Source organism: Hylobates moloch, unplaced genomic scaffold (genome assembly GCF_009828535.3).
Source record: "Hylobates moloch isolate HMO894 unplaced genomic scaffold, HMol_V3 SCAFFOLD_4, whole genome shotgun sequence".
Lineage (NCBI taxonomy): Eukaryota > Metazoa > Chordata > Mammalia > Primates > Hylobatidae > Hylobates > Hylobates moloch.
Window position 1 is genome coordinate 26184137 of NW_026652279.1, and position 22465 is coordinate 26206601.

The 22465-nt window shown below is 44.2% G+C and overlaps 1 protein-coding gene across 9 annotated transcripts in view; it reads right to left on the reverse strand.

Moving 5' to 3' along the window:
• SRGAP3 (SLIT-ROBO Rho GTPase activating protein 3) overlaps positions 1-22465 on the reverse strand; it is a 269948-nt gene that overhangs the window by 142117 nt on the left and 105366 nt on the right. For all 9 annotated transcript variants that reach the window (XR_009213058.1, XM_032149572.2, XM_032149571.2 and 6 more), the window contains exon 2: positions 1442-1634. Coding sequence is in view for 8 of the 9 variants with exons in the window: in XM_032149572.2 (XP_032005463.1) it covers positions 1442-1634 (193 nt within the window). In the remaining variant the exon portion in view is untranslated. The remainder of the gene's footprint in view (positions 1-1441; positions 1635-22465) is intronic.

Below are 22465 nucleotides of genomic sequence, written 5' to 3' on the forward strand. Positions count from 1 at the left end.
GTGATGGTTGCACAACAACGTGAATGTGCTTAGTGTCACTGAACTGTTCATTTAAAAATGATGAAAATGGTAAATTTTATATTATGTATGCTTTGTCATCATTAAAATATACATATATACATGGAGAGGCCAGGTATGGTGGCTCACATCTATAATCCCAGCACTTTGGGAGGCTGAAGCAGGTGGATCACTTGATGTCAGGAGTTCAAGACCAGCCTGGCCAACATGGTGAAACCCCATCTCTACTAAAAATACAAAGATTAGTTGGGCGTGGTGGTACACGTGGAATCTCAGCTACTCAGGAGGCTGAGGCAGGAGAATCTGTTGAACCCAGGAGGTGGAGATTGCAGTGAGCTGAGATCATGCCACTGCACTCCAACCTGGGTGACAGAGTGAGACTCTGTCTCCAAAAAAAAAAAAAATATATATATATATATATGTGTGTGTGTGTGTATGTGTGTATATATATATGTGTGTGTGTGTATGTATATATACACACACCCACAGAGAGAGAGAGAGAGAGAAACAGGACAGGACCCAGGGGAAGGGAGATCAGAATCAGGTAAGGTGAGATGAAGCAAGTCGCTGATCTCCTGGTGTTGAGGGCCACCAGCTGGAGAGAGGACCCAAGGAGAAGGGAGAGTCCAGCAAGCATGGCTGAAGGAGAGACAGTGCTGGCCGGGGGACCTGCCAAGTGGAGCCCTGCATGGTTGACACAGTCCAAGTGAGATTTGCTGCTTCCTGCCTGCCTGTATTTAATGAGCTGAAGCCAGGGAGTTCTAAGCACAGAAGGTTTTGTAGCTGGAGGATTCAGGGCCTGCCAAGTCAGTGCCCAAGCAGATGGAGCCTCCATGATCTCAGAGCTTGGGGTATGAGAAATCAGGACACACGACAGTTTGTGCATCGAAAATAAGTAAATAAGGCAGAGAAAGAGCCGGGGCACTGAGGTCCTCCAGGGGAGCAAGGAAGAGGAATGTTTGAGCATCAATTCCATGGAGAAGAAATTCACTGTGCTAACAAAATTCAGAAGAAGGCTGGCTGACACCCAAATAAAGGACAACTGGATCGGGACACGATGTCCTGAAGGGAGGTAGGGGTCTCATCAGGGCACAAATGGAGGCTAGCTCAGTGCCAGTGCTTGGTAGGATAATAATAATAACAGCAACAATTGATTGAGCACCTATTGTCTGTGATGAACACTCTTCTTGGGTTGTTCATTTATTCCCTTCAGGAAACTTCTACAGAGGAACTCTTTCTAGCTTCCCTTTACACATGAGGAAGACTGAGGCTTGGAGGTGTAAGTAACCTGCAGACCCAGGGCCCTGAAGGCACGCCCTCTGCCTCCAACGAGGCTGACTGGCCTTCTTTCTGCTTTGCCACCAACTGTCCGCCCACCCCAGTGCTGCCTCCCATCTCTGCGCACCCATACCCAACATCTTACTTGAACTGGTGCTCCCGGGAGCTGCGGATTTTGGAGGAGAAGCGCTCAGCCAGCTTCTCCAGGCTGCGGGAGTACTCGAGCTCAATCTCAGCTTTCCGGCGGAAAAACTCCTGGAGGTCTTGAAGCAGCTGTAGTCGTGACTCTGATTGCTGCTCCAGACATTTGAACTGCTCCACCAGCTGCGTGCGGATCTCTGCGGGCACACAAGGGTGGGAGCATGAGACTGGTGGTGGGGATGGGAGCACTGGGGCCCGCTCTGCTGCTGGCCTGGGCCCTGCAATTCAGGCAGCTCCCTCCTAACACCACCCAGAGCCTCTCTGAGCCCAGCCAGAGCTCAGACCTTGCTTGGCAGAGCATTGGCACAAAGATTTCTCTCTTGCTCGTTTTTGCCATTGATCTAACCAAATGTTTCCAAAACTTGAATCACTCACTACATGTCACCACCACGATTTCTGCCATATTCACATGCCCCAAGCATTCTTATTTCTTCCACATGATCTAGTAAATTGACTCACCTTTCTTACGGAGATGATCTTGCTTAAAATGCAAAGGTTTCTATCAATACAGTAAAGTGAAACACTAGGACCCCTTGCAGCCTGGGACGTAGGAAATAATTCAATGAAAACAAAAGTATTGTAAAATTCTACCTAGAGACGATTGTTTACCAAAGGCTCTAAGCCTAAGCTGCTGGCTCTTTATCAACCAAAAGAAAACGGCAGTGTGACTTTCTCCATGTGTAGTCAGGACTGAGAGAGGTCTGAGAAGGGCATGTTTTTCCCTCTTGGGTTTCAGTGTTATTTAAGGCCACATCTGTGTCCTGCTTTAAATCACCTTGAATTCCATGTATGAACCTCTCAGATATCACACTTCAGAAAATACTGATTGCTCAAACCAGGTCTATGCAACCAGGGCAACAATTCAAAAGCTGGAAGCTGGAGTTAAAAATCACAGCTGAACGCCAATAACCACATCCATTCTTGTCTTTAAGCCTGTAGGGTTGTCCCCCACACTGGCCCCAGGCATGGATTCTTTCCAGGCCATCCCAAGAGCTGCTCAACAGATCAGCCTCCAAAGCACTCTGCTCACACCAGCAACCTGCTCAAAAATACCCCACGGCTCCCCTCTGCCTGAGTATTAAGTCCAACTCCTCAGCATGGAATTCAAGACCATCCACCACGCAGTCCCAAATTTCATTTCTCAGGACTTTACCCCAATGGGCTCTCCAAACCATTCAAGCCAGACCTTGGAATATCGGATCTCACCTGCCTAAATGTGTGCCCCGTCTGAAATGGTGGCCAGCGTCATTTCAGCATCCTTCAGTGAAGTGGACTTCAAACTGGGGCAGAACTACTCTGGGGTACACAAAGACACCCCACAGGGTATGCAAGCTGAGGTAGAAGGGAATCAACCTGAGATCCTCCACATCCATTCCCACTGCCTGACAACGTGCCTCAGTCTAGATGCACAGCCCCTCTCCTTTCCCACCTCCCCTCTTCACAATGGTCCTGTTCTCTCTTTACAGGAAAAAGAGCAACTGCTCACTCATCCAGAATCCACGATACAGTGTCCCAAAATGTCGAGACATCTGGATGCCAAAAGGAAAAATAGACCATTTAAAATGTTCATGTTGGCCAGGCATGGTGGCTCATGCCTTTAATCCCAGCACTTTCGGAGGCCGAGGCGGGTGGATCAGGAGGTCAGGAGGTGGAGACCATCCTGGCTAACACAGTGAAACCCCGTCTCTACTAAAAATACAAAAAATTAGCCAGGCATGGTGGCGGGCGCCTGTAGTCCCAGCTATTCGGGAGGCTGGGGCAGGAGAATCACTTGAACCCAGGAGGCAGAGGTTGCACGCCACTGCATTCCAGCCTGGGTGACAGAGCAAGACCCTGTCTCAAAAACTAACTAACTAACTAACTAACTAACTAACTAACTAACTAAATAAATAAATAAATAAATAAATAAATAAATAATGTAAAATGTTCACGTTACACATGTTCTCAGTTATAAGTGGGACCTAAATAATGTGTGCACATGGATGTAGAGTGTGGAATGGTAGAGAACAGAGACTCAGAAGGGTGAGGGGGTGGGAGGGAGGTGGATAATGAGAAATTACTTAATGGGTGTAATGGACATTATTTGTGTCATGGGTACCCAAAAAGCCCTGGCTTCACCACCACACAATCTATGCATGTAACAAAATTACACTTGTACTTCATAAATTTATACATAAATAAATGTACGAAGTTATATTCTCTTCAAATAATAAAAAGTGTTTTTAAAAAGTTGATATTTGGAAATCTTCCTTTAATCAAGGGATCATAAACCCTTGCTACTCAAAGTGTGGTCCATGAGACTCACGCCTGTCATCACAGCACTTTGAGAGGCTGAGGCAGGAGAATCACTTGAGGCCAGGAGCTCAAGACCAGCCTGGGAAACATAGGGAGACCTCGTCTCTACAAAAACTTTAAAAAAAAAATGTTTTAAATTAGCCAGGTGCGGTGGCATGGGCTTGTGTTCCCAGCTACTCAGGAGGCTGAGGCAGAAGTATTGCTTGAGCCCAGGAGGTCCAGGCTGCAGTGAGCTATGATTGTGCCACTGCACTCCAGCCTATATGACAAAGCAAGACTCTGTCTCAAAAAAATTAAAATGTGGTCCATGGACCAGCAGCATCAGCACCACCAATGGGCTTGTTAGAAATACAGAAGCCTAGGCAATATAACAAAACCTCATGCCTAGTAAAATTTTTTTGTTTGTTTTGTGTTTTGAGACGGAGTCTCACTCTGTCACCAGGCTGGAGTGCAGCGGCCCGATCTCCACTCACTGCAACCTCCGCCTCCCAGGTTCAAGCGATCCTCCTGCCTCAGTCTCTAGAGTAGCTGGGACTACAGGCGTGCACCACCACACCCAGTTGGTTTTTTGTATTTTTAGTAGAGACGAGGTTTCACTATGTTGGCCAGGATGGTCTTGATCTCTTGACCTTGTGATCCACCCGCCTTGGCCTCCCAAAGTGCTGGGATTACAGGTGTGAGCCACCGCACCCGGCCTAGTAAAAATTTTAAAAATAATTAGCTGGGGGTGGTGGCACATGCCTCTAGTCCCAGCTACTTGGGAGGCTGAGGTGGGAGGATTGCTTTAGCCCAGGAGTTCAAAGCTTCAGTGAGCCTTGACCATACCATGATGCTTAGAGGGAACTTCTGTAATAGAAGAGAAAAGAAAAGAAAAGAAAAGAAAAGAAAAGAAAAAAGAAAAGACAAGAACAGGTGAGGAGGGGAGGGGAGGGGAGGGGAGGGGAGGGGAGGGAGAAGAAATACAGAATCATCCAAACTCATCAAGATGCATAAATTAAATGTGCTCATTTTTGGGGCATTTCAATTATACCTTAATAAAGCTAAAAAAAAGTTCAGAATAAAGTCTCAGGCCCCAGCCGATACCATCCAAATCAGAATCTGCATTTTATCAAGATCTCCCAGGTGGCCCTTGTACACCTTAAAGTTTGATAAGCACTGCCATCAACCATCCCACCCATCTCATTATGAGAAGCATTTCCCATACAAAGTTATGCTTTATGTTTACTGATTTATCAAATGTGTAAAATAATGTTATTTTGATAAATTGTGTATTACTGATCGCTTTAATGATACATAAATCAATATAAAAGGAAGATCCTTAGAGTTCAAAGGAAAAAATTAAAATGTCCATTTCAGCTTACATAAGTAGAGTTTTAAAAAAGATGATAATCTTAAAACTTTCAAGGATAAAATATGTTAAGATTAAATTTTATGAAGCAAGTGAAAGGGAATTAGGAGTTCAAGAAGGTAAAGAAAGGAGCAGTATAAAACATTTGACTTGTTCAGGTAACTCTGATGGATGATTGTAGAAACCAATGTATTATGGTATTTATCCTATGACCAGGCAATTTCACTCATGGATACATACACAAAAGAAATCAGTACTTATGATCACCAAAAAATATATACAAGAATACTTATAGTATCTTTATAGCCAAATATTAGAAATAACCCAAAATGTCTAGTAAGAATAGAATGGATTTTTTGAATGTGAGATGTTCATTGAGTGGAATAATATACAATAATGAAAAAGGAATGCTACTGCTCCCCACAGCAACATGTTTGAAATCCACAGACCTTGTGTTTATTGAAAGAAGCCAGAACAAATGAGGTTGCGCAAAACTAGTTTATGGTAATAGAGGTCGGAAAAGTGGTCACGTTTGACGGGTATTGACGGAGAGAGGGAACAAGCATGCCTTCTGAATACTGGAGATGTTGTACACCTTGGTGTGGGTGGTAGGGACACTGACAAAAATTAATTGAGCTGCTCACTTAAGATCTGTGCATTCTACTACATGAAAGTGAGGCTTCAATAAAAAGACAAAATCAAAAATTGCTATGTTAGTTTCTGTTTGATACATTTTTAAAAATTTTTTGTAGAGACAGGGATCTCTGTGTTACCCAGGCTGGTCTTCAACTCTTGGGCTCAAGCAATCCTCCTGCCTTGGCCTTCTAAGTAGCTGAGACTAAAGAGGTAAGCCACCCCGCCCATCCCTCCCCACAACATTTTGATACAGTTTTAAGAGAGTGGCATGGTATAATGTTACTCTAAAATGTGAACATTTAAAACATGGCCAAAATTATATCCTTTGTAACTAATCAAACTTAGGATAAAATATTTTATTTTATTTAGCACAAATTAAAGAATGAGATATTTTAGATGTCAACTTAAAATGTGTGAAGCAGAAGAGATATTTTTCTTCCCAAAGTGCATGTAGAGGGTAGGTAAGCAAAAAAAAAAAAAAAAAAAAAGTTGAAAACCACTGCTTCAGAGCCCACATAAAGCACTGCTCCTCCCAGGAAGGCCTGGGCTGCCAGCCTGGTGACCCTCTTTTGAACTCCCATGGCACGTACAGTAAATCTCAGATTGCCTAGTGCTGTTTGGGTTTTTTTGTTTGTTAGTTTTCATTCTTTCATGTATGCATGCCATCTCCACCTTATCTCCTCAAATGAAATTTAAGCTCTGAGGGTAGATTCTCCCAGCACATAATAGGTCATCAGGATATCAATATCTGTATATGAAATTACTATCCCTGTCGCCCAGGGTGGAGTGCAGTGGCGCCATCTCAACTCACTGCAACCTCCATCTCCCAGGTTCAAGGGATTCTCCTTCTTCAGCCTCCCAAGTAGCTGGGATTACAGGTACCGGCCACCACACCTGACTAATTTTTGTATTTTTAGTAGAGACAGGGTTTTACCATGTTAGCCAGGATGGTGTCGAACTCCCAACCTCAGGTGATCTGCCCACCTCGGTCTCCCAAAGTGCTGGGATTACAACCATGAGCCACCACGCCCAGCCTACTATTTCCCTTTAGCAAGCGCTTTTTACCAAGTACATTAAGTGTTGTGATTATGGAAGCCTCAGCTAACACACACACACACACAAACAAACATATGGCACACACATTCACACCACACATACATACAAAACACACAACACATACCACACACACCACCACTCACCCCACACACATACATACATTCAGCGTGGATGTATAATAATGAAGAAACCAAGGCTTTATGTAAACCAAGATCAGGGACTCATCCAAGCTCACACGTCATTCTCTGAACTCTAACAAAGTACACAGGTCCCCTCTTAGATGGTCTACCTGTTGAACTGAACTGTATTGAGGTGCCCTCACTCCCACAAGACCAAACCTTGTCATATCTACACACAGTCATAAAAATATAACTATGCAGTGAGTGCTACTAGTGTTTCTCCACTCTTTCCCCATAGACAAGGAAGTGGCAGCTCAGGAAGAAGTCGCTAGCCTGTGCTCCTAACAGCTGGTTCAGAGCAGAGCCAGCAATCAAACCCAGGTCCCTCAGAAGCTTACCATAATGCCCTTGACATGATGCTAGACTGAGACCCCTATAGGAACTTCTTGGTCTGCATTCCATGAATTATCCTTGTTTTCCATATTAAAACAAAACAAACACAAAAGACACTTTTAATCCCTCTGTATTCAACCTCTTGCATTCTTTTTGTAACAAGATGGTGATCTAAAAAGATATTATTTATTAGAAAAGCTGCAGCCACAGCCTTCCTCATTACAGAGCATTATCAGGAGACGACATTCTCATATTTTAGAGGAAAAGCTCATAAATCACATCGTGATGACAACAGACGATTTGGAAGGAGCAGAGCAACCTCCCCCAGTTCACACAACCAGCTGGAGCCTCCCAGGCTGGGCTGTGCATGGAACCCTCCAGCAGTTTGCCGGGCTCAGAATCAAGTCCTTCTTGCAGGAAATGGCCCTGGCAGAGCATCCTCCGCCTGCCCTGATCTGGAACCCTGAGGGCATTTGATTACCCATCTCGTTATTTCCAGTTGCCATCCAAGTTGCTGCTAGGAGCCTAAAGCTGGCACAGATTTGGGTTTTCTCCTTGAAGATTTCAAAGAAAGGAAAATAAAATAAAATAAAATAAAACAGAATTGTTCCCAAGGCACAGACTTCATTCAGCAGACATTTCCCCCCCGGGGGACAGTTCCAGCCATAACACAGCGCTGAGTGGGAGAAAAATTAAAAGGGGGATGTGGCAAGGAGGGAAAGGGGTTGGAAAGTGGGACAGGCTTTGAACTTAACACCTGAAAGCTGAAGATGACCTCACTGCGCGGTGCAGTCTCTTGGTTTTATAGACAGGGGCATGAGGCCCAGAGAAGGGGAAGATCTAATTCTTTTTTTTTTTTTTTTTTTGAGACGGAGTCACTCTGTCACCCAGGCTGGAGTGCAGTGGTGCGATCTCAGCTCACTGCAACCTCTGCCTTCCCAGTTCAAGTGATTCTCCCACCTCAGCCTCCCAAGTAGCTGGGGACTACAGGTGCACACCACCACGCCCAGCTAATATTTTTGTATTTTTAGTAGAAACGGGGTTTCACCATGTTGGCCAGGATGGTCTTGAACACCTGACCTCCAGTAATCCACCCACCTCAGCCTCCCAAAGTGCTGGGATTACAGGCATAAGCCACTGCACCCGGCCGTAAGAACTAATTCTTCAATCCAGGTCTCCTAAAGCACCAATCTCCCTGTGTCACCCTCCTGATAAAATTCTCCATGGTTCCCCATTGCTTATAGGATCAAAGCCAAACTCCTCTAACATTCAAAGTCCAAGAATGCACAGCCTGCCTACCCATCCCCATAACACTCCTGCTCACTCTCCAAGCAACAGTCTCACTAAAGATCACTTTGCATGCACCCAGGCTGCCACCTATGGCAAACAGCCCGTGTGACCCACCGTATGGAGAGCAAGATTCCTCATACTCGCCATTGCCCCTCACGACCACAACCTCACCAGCAATAGTAGGAAGATTCTTCAGATCAAAGTCTTTTTTTTAAATTAATGGGCTATTTTTAGAGCCGTTTTAGGTTTACCAAAAAATTGACCAGAAAGTACAGAAAGTTCCCATATATTCCCTCTCCCCTGCACAGTTTCTCCGATTATTAACATCTTGCATTCCATAGTGCATTTATTACAATTGAAGAGCCAATACTGATACACCAAAGTCCGTCACTTACATTACGGCTCACCCTTTGTGTTGTAAATTCTCTGGGTTTTGACAAACATCTAATGTCATGTGTCCACCATTACAGTATCATACAGAATCGTTTTGCCACCCTAAAAATCCTTGTGCTCCGCCTATTTCTCCCCTTATTCTTCCCCCTCACTTACCCCAATCCTTGGCAAACCCTAATCTTTTTACTGTCTCTATAGTTTTGCCTTTCCCAGCATGTTATACAGCTGGAATCATAAAGTGGCTTCTTTCACTTAGCAATATGCATGTAGGGTTCTTCCATGTCTTTTTGTGGCTTTGTAGCTCCTTTTTATCACCAAATAATATTCTGTGCTATGGAATAATGTTGACAGATTGTTTATTCATTCCCCTATTGAAAGACACGTTGGTTGCTAATTATGAATAAAGCTGTTATGAACATCTGTATGCAGGTTTTTGTGTGGACATGTTTTCAACTCATTTGGGTAAATACCCTTTTTGAAATCAATAGACTTTATTTTTATAGCAGTTTTAGGCCTACTAAAAAAAGGAATTACATTTTTAAATAGGAAATATCGAGATTTTTTAATATTACATACAAAACTGAAAAGGTAGAAAGGGTATATAAAGTTTTACTCCCACCTCTGTCTATCAACCACCTAGTTCCCCTCTCGCAAAACAACCAAACTACCATGATCGTGTGCATCATTCCAGAAATAATGGCATATATATAAAACATATTATATATGTTATATATATATTATTTATATTATATGATATATTATATATCTATATATAAGAGAGAATATCTATATATAGAATTTACATATATAGAATGTTAAATATATTTTTCCTCTGTTTTTATACATGTTAGAGCATATCATTCACAGTGCTCTATACCTTATCTTTTTCTTTTAATAATACATCCTGGAGGCCAGGCGCAGTGGCTCACGCCTGTAATCCCAACACTTTGGGAGGCCGAAGCAGGCAGATCACTTGAGGTCAGGAGTTTGAGACCAGCCTGGCCAACATAGCGATACCCTGTCTCTACTAAAAATACAAAAACTTATCTGGGCATGGTGGCGCACACCTGTAATCCCAGCTAATTGTTAGGCTGAATCGGGAGAATTGCTTGAATCTGGGAGGTGGAGGTTGCAGTGAGCTGAGATTGTGCCACTACACTCCAGCCTGGGCAACAGAGCAAGACTCTATCTAAAAAAAAAATAATAGTAATACATCATGGAGATCAGTCCAAATCATTATATAAAGAACTTCCTCATTTCTTTTACAGCACACTAGAATTCCACTGTAAATTTTTTTTAGCCAGTCTCTTTTGCTGAATATTTAGGTTGTTTATAATCTTTTACTATCATCAACAATGCTGGAATGAATAATCATACACAGGCTTCATTCTGCACATGTGCAGGAATATCATCTATATAAGAAGTTCTTAAAGCAAAATCACATAAGGATATCAAGATTGCTAAACTGCCCTCTCATGAAATTTTACCAGTTTATACTACGATAAAAACTTTAGGACAAAGTAGGAACTATTTACAAGCAGACATGCTGGGATTTGCTCCAAAATAGCCTTAGGTTTGCAGATGGAGAGTGGTAGGGTTTTAAGTAAAATGAGACTGGCCTTGAGTTAATCTAATAAGTTTAGTTTAGTGCTAGATATCAGGAAGGGGCTTATTATACTATTCTCTCTACTTTTGGAATGTTTGAAATTTTTTATCATAAAAAAGAGAGAAAAAGCAGATAAAGCCAATGCAAATCCTGCACCTCTGGTTAACAGGTCTGACCCGTTAGGAATGCCAGCAACTTGCCCTTGGAGGCCTCTGCCCCTTGCCTGCAGATGGCTTTCCTGGGTTAGTAAGAGGGGCCAGAGTATGACAGCAAAGAGCAATTTTAAATGTAGCTTCCCAGACCCCACCCAATTCTAATCTTTGGACCCTGTCCTGAAAACACAGTAACTGTTCTGGCACCTCCTGGGATGGAGAGGCACCACTTACAGTCTGCATACAGCCTGAAAACCAAGATCAAGGGAGCACTTGCCCCCTCTGCTCCACAGGGGCAGCTGGTACCTTCCCAGTGTAAATTTTTAGGAGCCGATAAAGATGAACAACCTGGTATGTTACAGCCAACAACATCTCATCACATCTATGCACAATCACATCTGATTATCATGACATCCTATGAGGTTGGTAGTATTGCCACTCCTATTCTATGGATGAAGCAATTGAGATTCAGGGAGGGGAAATGGCTTGCCCAAGACCACAAGAAAGTGGCAAAGCCAGGGCTAAAACTGAGAGTAAAGGGCAGACAGGAACTAACATCACTCAATGCCCAGGTCAGGGTACTTTCTCTGGCAGTCCTGCTGCCTCCTCTTTCAAGGATCATGTCCTGTTCTACGTCCTGTCTCCACTCTCAATGGTCATCTTTGTGCCATCCACACAGAGCACCAGCCTGGCTGTCATTATATGCATCCCAGTGCATCCTGACCCTGACCTCAGGCCCTCCTCTGAGGAGAGAAATCTCAGCTTCATAGCACAATGTAGCAGGCTCTGGGTTCATCTGCCCCGTGGTTCAAATCCTGGCCCTGCCACATGCTCAGGTGGGCAACCTGAGACTCGGTTTCCTCTGTCAAATGGGGATGATAATAATCTCTACCTCATATCGTTGTGAGAATGATATGTGTTAATGCAAAGGAAGTTTCTGGCATAGTGCTTTCCATATATTAGCACTGTATTGTCCAACACAGTAGCCACTAGCCACATGTGGCTATTTGCATTTAGTTAAAATAAAAAACTCATTCCTCTGTTGCACTTGCCACATTTCAAGTGTTAAACCATCCTGGACAGTGCAGAATATTTCCATCATTGCAGAAACTTCCATTGGACAGCACTGCGTCAGAGGCTTTATAAAGTTAAGCTATGATTATCATTTATTATAACTTCTTTCTGTGGCCATTTCTCATCTCCTTAAATGGAAAGTATGGTCCTGAAAGGCAAGGATGGCACCATGTTTTATTACTCCGAATTTGTGCACGACCTCTCCAACAAGAGCAGTGTAATGGAGTCTTCCAAACCCTCCCCTCAAGAAAACATGATGATGGAGACTCACTCTCCTTGCTCCCAGCCCAAAACCCAGCATCCTGGTGGGGTGCCTTGCCCTCCAACTCCAGCCCTAGCAGAGATGATGTGGCCCGGTGGATAGACCCAGCAGAGCCTGGACTCTGGAGCCACTCTCACAGGGTTGATTTTTGTCTCTGCCGGATCCGCATTGTGAAGCCTTGGTCAGTCAACTCAGTATCTTCTCTGAGCTGTCTTCGGATTTGTAAAAGGCAAGTAACTATTCTTATCTTGCAGGGTTGTTGCCAGGATCAGACTGGAAATAATGCACATGGTGTGCCAGGCACCTGGTGGACCCTCGGCAAACAGCATCTATACACAGGTGGCATGGCGCAGCGGAAGGGCATGCGCTCACAAGCTCACAAGCTCTGAGGTCAGCCAGCCTAGGCTCCAAATCTGGTTTTCTCCACTTTGGGGAAGTGGCTTCAGCCTGGTCTCTGTTTTCTCATCTGTAAAATAGGGAATAATACCTTCCCCCCGCCCGGGGTTGTTAAAAGGGTGAGGGGTGATATGTGCGTGGTGCCTGGGGCACTGCAGGGACGCAAGAAATGAGCCATGGGGGCTGCTGTAGTCATGGACCGTGAGCACCGGGCACGCTGGGCACCAAGCTAAGTGTTTCCCAGGCGCCAACTCATGCCCCTTGTCCACAGTCCCACAAGGAGGGCTGTGTCACCAGCCACCTTCTTGCAGCCTCTCTGTGCTGGTTCCCCTTCCCCGCCAGCCCTCCCCGCAGGCCTGGCCCGCGTTTCGCTCCCTCTCTATGCTCTGCACAAAAGACTCGTGCGCGGCCCGGGCACGGGCTCCCCATTGCCGCCCTTCTCCTAGCCTCCTGTACACAGAGAGGCGGCTTCCGGGACGGCCCTGAGGGCCCCCGGGATCCGTGTGCCCAGCGCCGGGGGTGGGGGCAGCAGATGCGGGGCCAGAGTCAGCGGGCCGCGCGCCGTTGCCGCGGCAACCGTCGCTGGGCCCCCGAGCGCCCCGCCCCGCCCCGCCCCGCGCGCCACGTGCAGCCGCCGGGGTGGCTGAGAGCGGGCTCCTAAGCCATCTCTTTGGATTCCTTCTTCGCAGACGCGAGCAAGCTCCTGGCACCCTGTATTCTCTCCCTCTCCCCTTCCTGTATTCGGCCAACGACCGACATCAGGCCATTCTTTATTAACCTTTATCAAGCCAGGCCGGTCAGCGGCCATCCTCAATTATTAAATAATACCACGTTAGAGGAGGCAGTGGGTGTCACGCCCTTGTACAGATGAGGAAATTGAGGCCCAAGAGAAGGGAAAGGGGCTGCCTGAATCACAGGATTGGAACCTGGGCCTGCCTGACGCCAGAGTCCACCGGAGACTCTGCCAGGCGCTTCCTGGGTCTATCCCTGATCCCCACGGTTCCTGCGGAGTCTGCCCCTGATCAACAGGCCTTTTGGGTGCTGCAGTGCCAAGAGCTGGATCTGGGATCAGACTTGGCTGAGTTCAGAGCCTGACCTTGACGCTGGCTAGCTGTGTGACCTTCAGCAAGTCAGTTAACCTCTCTGGGCCTTGGTTTTCCCATCTGCAGGATGGAGGAAGTAAGAGCAGACATTTTGGAGCTGTGTGCTTCCCCGAATTGTCTCCTTGAACCTATGCTACAGCGTTAGGAGGAAGTTACTACTATTATCCCGTTTTGCAGAGGAGGAGACTGAGCCACAGAGAGGTGAAATGACATGCCTAATTTCATGTAAATATTAAGAAATCTTTTGGCCCCAAATCTTATACCACGTTGCCAGAGAGATGAGTGCCTGCCATATGTACTATACCAAGTGAGCCAGGTTTTTACGCTGTCTTTCGCCACCTCACGATTATTCAGGGTAGTAAAGGCCAGGCTTAGAACAGAGAATCAAAGCATATCAACTCCGAAGGCTTCCCTGAAGCAAATTTTATCTGTTTGCAGCTTTCTAGGGGATAGGGGAACACATATGCTGGGAAGGCAGTGCTGGGTGAAATGACTGGCATCTCCCACACTGATTCTCACCACCACCAGCTCCTCCAAAACGGAAGCACAGTATATTGGATAGTATTTTGAAAAAAATAAGAGTTATTTAATAATGGTGATGCTATCAACCAGGAAAATTTTCTTCTATGTAAGAGGAAATGATAAGGTCCCCAGCACACTAGGGAATTAGCATTGGATATACATGCATGGCTGAAGAAATTAAAGAAAGGAGTCCCACTTCCCACAGTGGCCTGAAAGCAGAAATCCAGCTCTGCAGCCCCCTAACCACCCCTACCCAGAGTGCTAAACCGGTGCCCCTGAATAGGAAGGAGGCAGCAGAAAGCAGAATGGGAGGGAGAGAGGGTTTCCCCATAGCATCTGTGCTTTGTCCAAATAATAGCCATTCCTTCCCATGAAGAAGTCAGACAGAAGCTGCCTCCACACCTTCCAGATGTTCAGTGAAATGCAAAGAACAGCCAGAGTGAGGCCACACCTCCTCATACCAGAGGCTCTGAGTTAAAGCTGGCTGGGTGTGATCAATTTCAACACGAGATTAATATTCACGGTTTTGCTGCCCAATGGTCCCTGAAGGATCAGATCCATTTAAATGAGAAAAGATCAGGATTCATTAATGCTGAATTTCCAGCTGTGTCCTCTGACTGATGATGTTTCTCTTTATGTTTTTAATCATACTTTCCTCCCAGAGCTAAAATAGAAGTCAGAGAACTGGGGGCCTGCTGGAAACATCTAAATCTTTCCCAAACTTCACAGCCATCTTTACAATGTGCCCCTTCTAAAAACTACCTGCTGTATATTTGTCTAATATATTTCTTTAAATCATCTTACTTTTTACCTGGGATGCTTTATGGTACCACCATAAATGGAACCCCCCCTACAAAAAATGTGCCACTAATGGAATGTAACTATAAAAATAAACACAATGAACACAAAATAATGTTATTGAATTCTACCTAGACTTGTAGCCTGAGACCTGAGTTTTTAATATAAAAGGAGTTTAGCAAGTATTCCAGCAAGGGTTGAAGACATGCTAGCACCTAAGAGCAACTTTCTCATTGAGGTAATCAAAAAGGTTGAAGGCAGGAAGGGTTGAAGGAGGACTAAAAAGAAAATAACTATCTGTTGTCATGAGTTATGTTACTTAGTTCTGTCTCTGCGGACCACCTACAATCATCCTTATATATACAGATTGAACATCCCTGATCCAAAAATCTGAAATCCAAAATCCAAACTTTTTGAGCACTCACATGATGCCACAAGTGGAAAATCCCACACTTGACCTCATAGGACAGGTCACAGTCAAAACTTAGATACACAACACACAGTTTATTTAAAAGATTATATGAAATTACCTTCAGGCTATGTGTAAAAGGTGTATATGAAACAAATGAATTTCATGTTTAGACTTGGGACCCATCTTCAAGATCTCTTATTATGAATAGGCAAATATTACAAAATCCAAAAACTTCAAAATTTGAAACACTTCTGGTCCCAAGCATTTCAGATAAGGAATACTCAATCTGTACACTCCAAAATTTGAAACACTTCTGGTCCCAAGCATTTCAGATAAGGAATACTCAACCTGTACCATAAGTAGTGCTCATGCTTCAACTTCAAGAAACAGTGATTGGCCCAACCTCTTAATTCACAAGAGGAGAAACTGAGGAACAGAGAGCCACACCCCAAAGCTGTACCAGCACCTGTGTCTCCCAGCTGCTTGGCCAGTGCTCAAAGCTTTTGTCCATAGTTCTTCATTTGCAAATCCTTTCTGCCCTGTTGTTACAAAAGGCAGCTAGCACAGCACCAGTGCCTGCCACCAAGTTGGTTCCTCACAAATCTTTTTAAATGAATAAATGAAATGTTGTATGTGGTGGGCTGAATAATGACCCCCAAAAGATATCCAGCTCCTAATCCCTGGAACCTGTGAATGTTACCTTCAATGGCAAAAAAGGACCTTGCAGATGTGATTAAAATTAAGGATCATGAGGAGATTATCCTGGATCATCTGGGTGGACCCTAATGCAATTACAAGTGTCCTTACAGGACAGAGACAGAAAACAAAGGAGATTTGTCACAGAAGAGGAGGAGGCAGTGTGACCATGGAGGCAGAGATTGCAGCGATGCAACCACAAGCCAAGGAATGCTGGTAGCCACCAGAAACTGAAAGAGACAAGGGACAGGTTCTCCCCTAGAGCCGCTGAAGGGAGTGTGGCTCTGGCCACACCTTGATTTTGTACTAGTGAAGCTGATTGCAGACTCCTTGCTTCCAGAACTGTGAGAGAATAAATGTGTGTTGTTTTAAGTCAGCAAGTGTGTGGCAATTTGCTACAGCAGCCATCGGAAACTAATATAATGTACATTGCGCCATTCTGAAAGCTCTGAAGAATTACACAGTACAGTCTAAAGCTCTGAAGAATATAGAGTATAGTCTAAAAGGGGAACGGTATTGAACATAAGATGACCAGAAGAAGGACAATGTGTTGTAGAGGAGTCAGCTGAGGCCTCATGAAGCAAGACTTGCATGATCTAGACCAGCAGAGAGAAGGAGAGGGGCATTCTATCATACACCACCACCCCAAGCATTTAATGATCACCTACTATGTGTTAGAGGGCAGCAGGAGCTGATAGAAATACATACGCAACAGCATACTTGCCCTCAAGGAAATCCCAATGTAGCGCAATGGTACGGCATGCTTCAGTGAAAAAATAATTAGCAGTATGAAATGGAATAATTCTCCTTCTAGGCTCAGAGGCACACACACATATACACAAATGTATGTGCAGGGAGACTTATCACAGCATTGTCTATAGAAGTGAAAACTTGGATACAGCATAACTATGGTGCAGCAGAGGATTGGTTAAATAATTTTGGCACATTCACGCAATAAACTCCTATCTGGTGTAAGATTCATGTTGCATACAAATAGCCTTGGAAAATGCCCATAATATATTGTTAAATGACAAAAGTAGGTTACAAAAATAGGATGTAGGGTTTAGTCCTCCTAAAACGCAATTATAACTACCTACACACAGAGAAAAGATAGAAGAATATACATCAAAATGTTAATCATGGTTATTTTGAGGTGGTAGGATTATAGATAAATTAATTTCATCAGTAAATATCCACTGAACACCTATGTGCTAAGCCAAGGCTTAGTAGACTTTTTCCATAAGGGGCCACGTAGTAAATATTTTAGCATTTGCAGGCCACATCATCTCTATTACAACTACTCAACCCTATTGTTATCCAACAAAAATAGTCATAGAATACATATACAGAGATGAATGCACACAACTGTTCCAATAAAACTTTATTTACAAAAACAGGTAATGGGCTAGGTTGGCCTGTGGACCATAGGTTGCCAATTCCTCTACTAGGTAATCACTGTGTTTTTCTATATTTTCCAAATACTCTACATAATAGGCATTACTCCTCTAATAAGGGGAGAGGCAGTAAATTTTTAAAAAACACTCAATATCTATTGGCCCTGGGAAAGTAATTATTGGATCATACTACAGTGAGATGTCCTCTAGTTGTGGCAATCCCATTTCTCCCCAGGGGTTAGGCAGGCATAGGAAGGTTGCAAAAATGTGATTAGAGACCCAGTGTAAAACAATATGAAGCACATAAGATCTGACAAAATATATCCAGATTCATTTTTTCATGTTAATACTAAACAATAACCATATCACCTCCAGCTTAAGACTCTGGAAACCTTCCCAGCAAATCTCACTTTAGTTACTGCTGGCCCTGCTGGATTCAAACCCAGAGCAGGCCAGCCCCTACTCTGCCACAGCTGTCTCCACTTTGACCCCATTAACTCACACTGAAATGACCAGCCAGCGATAGAGCTGCTAATCTTCATTGAGAGGGCGCCTCTGGCCATGTGTGCATTCACCTGACATTAATAGGATGCAGGATGAATTCCCTTGACCTTCTGATGAGAATGCCACATAGAAGAATATCTAAGGCCACCATGCCATCCAAATATTTTATGCACATTGCAGCTACTGCTTACTAAGGCTTGCCATGGGATGGAAAGCCACTACATCAAGCTGAGTGATTTATGTTTCTGAAAACCACGTAAGTTATTACCCATGACCTCATCCTGGCAACTTTGCAAATTCTTGCCAATTGATTTTTGGAAAAGAGAGAAAGAAACAAGAAGGATCTGACTTCAGGTGTGTGTGTGTGTGTGTGTGTGTGTGTGTGTGTGTGTGTGTGTGGAGGGGTGTATGTGTGTGTGTGTGTGTGTGTGTGTGTGTGTTCTTTTCTTTTTAATCTTGTAAGACTCTGCAAAGATTTTCAAAGCAAATTTCAATCCATTCCACAACAGGGACTGAGATTAGATTTTCCAGGAGGTCAGCGAGCAGGGTCTGGTTGTTTGAATGAGTTTCATTTTTATGGTGCACATCAAGCAACCCCTTTCGGTCATCACTATCAATTCCTGTTGTCAGTTGGTCAAGTTTCCAAATAAACTCTTCAGGAGACCCTCTCTGCCTTTGAGGATAGATGGAGGCTGGCAAGACATAAGAAAAGGGCTCCAGCAAAGTACCTTCTCAAATGCTGAGTCCAGCAAACTTTTAGGAAAAGCCTCAGAAAAAAATACAAAATCATTATCATTGCCTAATGGCTTAATAATGGACTGCAACCTGAAAGCAGATAATGTTGGAATATGCACATACCCTCGATCCAGTAAGGCTATTTCATACTCAAATTCCAACTTGAAAAAACGAGTTCTGGGTTAGTTCCAGCCCTGCCTCAAGGCATTAACCTCATCTGTTTCCTCATTCGTAAACTGGGATTAATGGAACCTACCTAAGAATTGTGGTAAATTCAAATTAAGTAATATTAATACATACATATGAAAGAGTTCTGTAAGCAGTAAAAAGTTACACAAATGGGCATGATTCTTTTTCTTGGTATGATTATTATTACTTTATAAGACTCTACTGCCTGAGAATTAGCAAAAAACCTTGCTCACACATTCACTAACTGTAATATTCACACAAGATCAACCAAACATGCAAAAGCTTATAGCTCCCTTTGTAGACACATCTCCCAATGTCATAGCAAATTTCAATAGTCAGGCTGGAATCCAATCATTCACACTTGGGCTCAGAGTGAGCACTTACTACCCCTATATAAATCTATTTGTCCTTTTAATGCAATGTGAAACTCTCTGCCAAGCTCATATTTCATGTCTTGGGTCCTATTACCAAAGAGGAAAAACACCTCGTGTTTATTAGCTTGTCACTTGGCAGCATAATGTAGTGGGTTCTTTCTGTTCCCTGCTCAGGCAATAATTCTTTGTGAGACGTGGGGCAAGTCTCTTCACTACTCTAGGTCAGTCGGTCAGTGGATTGCCTTTGTGGTCCCACTGTGAGCCAAGCCCTGGGACTTAAATTCTGCAGAAAGCAAGGTAGTTGGATTGAGGTCCATTCCAGCACTAAGAGCCTATTGCATGTCAACCAAGTTGGTGGGCAATTACCTTTTTTTTTTTTTTTTTTATAAGACAGAGTCTCTCTCTGTCACCCAGCCTGGAGTGTAGTGGCGTGATCTTGGCTCACTGCAGCCTTGACCTTCCAGGCTCAAGTGATCATCCCACTTCAGCCTTTCAAGTAGCTGGGACTATAGGCATGCACCACCACACCCGGCTAATTTTGTTCATTTTTTGGTAGAGATGCAGTCTCACTATGTGGCCCAGGCTGGTTGAGAACTCCCGGGCTCAAGCAATCCTCCTGCCTCAGTCTCCCAAACTGCTGGGATTACAGGCATGAGCCACCACGCTTAGCCTCAATATCTTAATCTAACACACCTCTGTTCCCTGTTTTTGCCAAAAATCAGGTTATATGCTCAACAGTCCCATGGGAATCACCTCTGGGCCAAGGTGCCCACTACCTGTCCAGATCACAGGGAAATGAACTCCAGCCCTCAGGCCTTCCCCATTCCTCTTCCCTCAACCTCCAGACATTTCTCCCCAGCACCAAAGTGGGTTGCCTAGTGCAGTCTGCTCTGGCAAGAACACAACTTAACAGATTCTAACTTCCACTGCACTGCCTGTTCCCTTCGCTTTGACTCTCTTATGTTCTCCCTTCTGAATGAAGGAGGCTGATGTAGATTGGCTTATCAGGGAAACGAATGGATAAAATGCCACTGAATTTTGCATTGCAGTTTCCAGGACCAAGCCTTTTGGATCCTGAAAGTACTCCATAATAGAATACATAAAAATATCAACAAGGAATATAAGAGAGGCACAAATGCCAGCGATGCTGATTCCTTTCATTGTCTGTGTTTGAAAGGTTGGGGTGCACTGTCAAAACCATGATCATGATAAGGTGTGAGCCCACAGCACCCTCCCCCATAGGAAGGGTACATGATGGCAGGCTTCTACGGAGCCCTGTCCCCATGAGTTACCCCCATTCCCACCGTGAAACTCCACCACTGCCCCAGTATTCCCTGAGGAGACAACACCTTGATTTTCCCGCTATTCAAGCTAGAAACTGGCCATCACCCTGACCTTGCCTTCCCCCATACTCCATCCCACCCCATCACTGTGTCCTATCCATTCTACCAGCCCAACACTTCTTCTAAATTCACAAATTCCTCTCCATCTCCACTGCCACCATCCTAGTTAAAAATCCCCATTGTCTCTGATTTGAACAACCACAACAGCTTCCTCCTAAACTAGCCCCCACATCACTTTCCCCCCTTCCAATATTTTCAGATCAATTTTTCTTTAGAACGCAAAAATCAAATTCATGCTACCACTAGCAAGTTCCTATTCTCCTCCCTCTCTACCTCTAGCCTAAACCTCTTCAATTGATCATGGTTGCTTTTAGGATAAAGACCAAAACCTTAATGTGCTTTTAGGATAACAGACCAAGTCCTTAATGTGGCCTGTAAGACCTACGTGGTGTGGTCTCCACCTCTCTCCATGGCTCCATCTTGTCCCATTTGCTATTTGTGCCCTATCTTTCAGTCCCCTGGCCTTCTCTCTTCCCCTTCAACATACCCAAGTTCTTTTCTGCCTCAGGGCCTTTGTACTGAGGCAGATTCCTCTGCCTGGAATGCCCTTCTCCTCTCCACCTCAGCCCCTCTGCTATTGATATGGTTTGGCTGTGTCTCCACCCAAATCTCAACTTAGATTGTATCTCTCAGAATTCCCACATGTTGTGGGAGGGACCCAGGAGGAGGTAGTTGAATCATGGGGGCCTATCTTTCCCATGCTGTTCTCGTAATGGTAGGTGAGTCTCATGAGATCTGATGGGTTTATCAGGGTTTTCTGCTTTTTGCTTATTCCTCATTTTCTCTTGCCGCCACCATGTAAGAAGTGCCTTTCACCTCCCACCATGATTCTGAGGCCTCCCCAGCCATGTGGAACTGTAAGTTCAATTAAACATCTTTTTCTTCTCAGTCTCAGGTATGTCTTTTCAGCAGTGTGAAAACAGATTAATACACCTATCTAACTCCTATTTATCTCAATTGTGGTAAACTCTCGTTTGGGGAAATTGAGTAACTACCCTATGGTTTTGCTAAGAGCATTAAATGAGATTATGCATGTAAAGTGCTTGGCACAGTGCCTGAGTATCCAATGAAGGTTACATGTGCATTATAAATGTTTAAATCTGAAAATTCATTGTTATTCATGCCCATATAATCTTTCTCTCTCTTTTCTCTAAGTTAATAACTTTATCTTCTACTCTAGCAAGTAAAATCTCAGGGATACTTTCCTTTCTCTCTTGTTTATTTATTTATTTATTTATTTTCAGACAAGGTCTCACTCCATCATCCAGGATGGAGTACAGTGGCGTGATCTTGGCTCACTGCAACCTCCACCTCCCAGGTTCAAGTGATTCTCCTACCTCAGCCTCCCAAGTAGCTGGGATTACAGGTGCATGCCATCATGCCCAGCTAATTTCTGTAGTTTTGGTAGAGACGGAGTTTCGCCATGTTGGCCAGGCTGTTCTCGAACTCCTGACCTCAGGTGATCCACTTACCTCGGCCTCCCAAAGTGCTGGGATTATAGGCATGAGCCACTGCACCTGGTTTTTTCTTTCTCTTTCCTTTCTCTCTGTTTTATGTAAGTTTTTATGTTTGACTCAAATACTCAAAATCCCCTTTCCTCCTAAGACATGGCTAACCTAGTTCATATTGAACTCCCTATTCCCATATTCAATCATTCATTTACAGATTCATACAACATTTATTAGCATCTGCCAGGCTCTGTGCTAGGAAAAGAATGTACAACCCTGGGAGAGACTCAGGAGCTTCCCTTGAGGAATTCGGCAGACACTAACAAATACAAAAAATCACAACATTACAATAAGCTAAAACGGGTACACA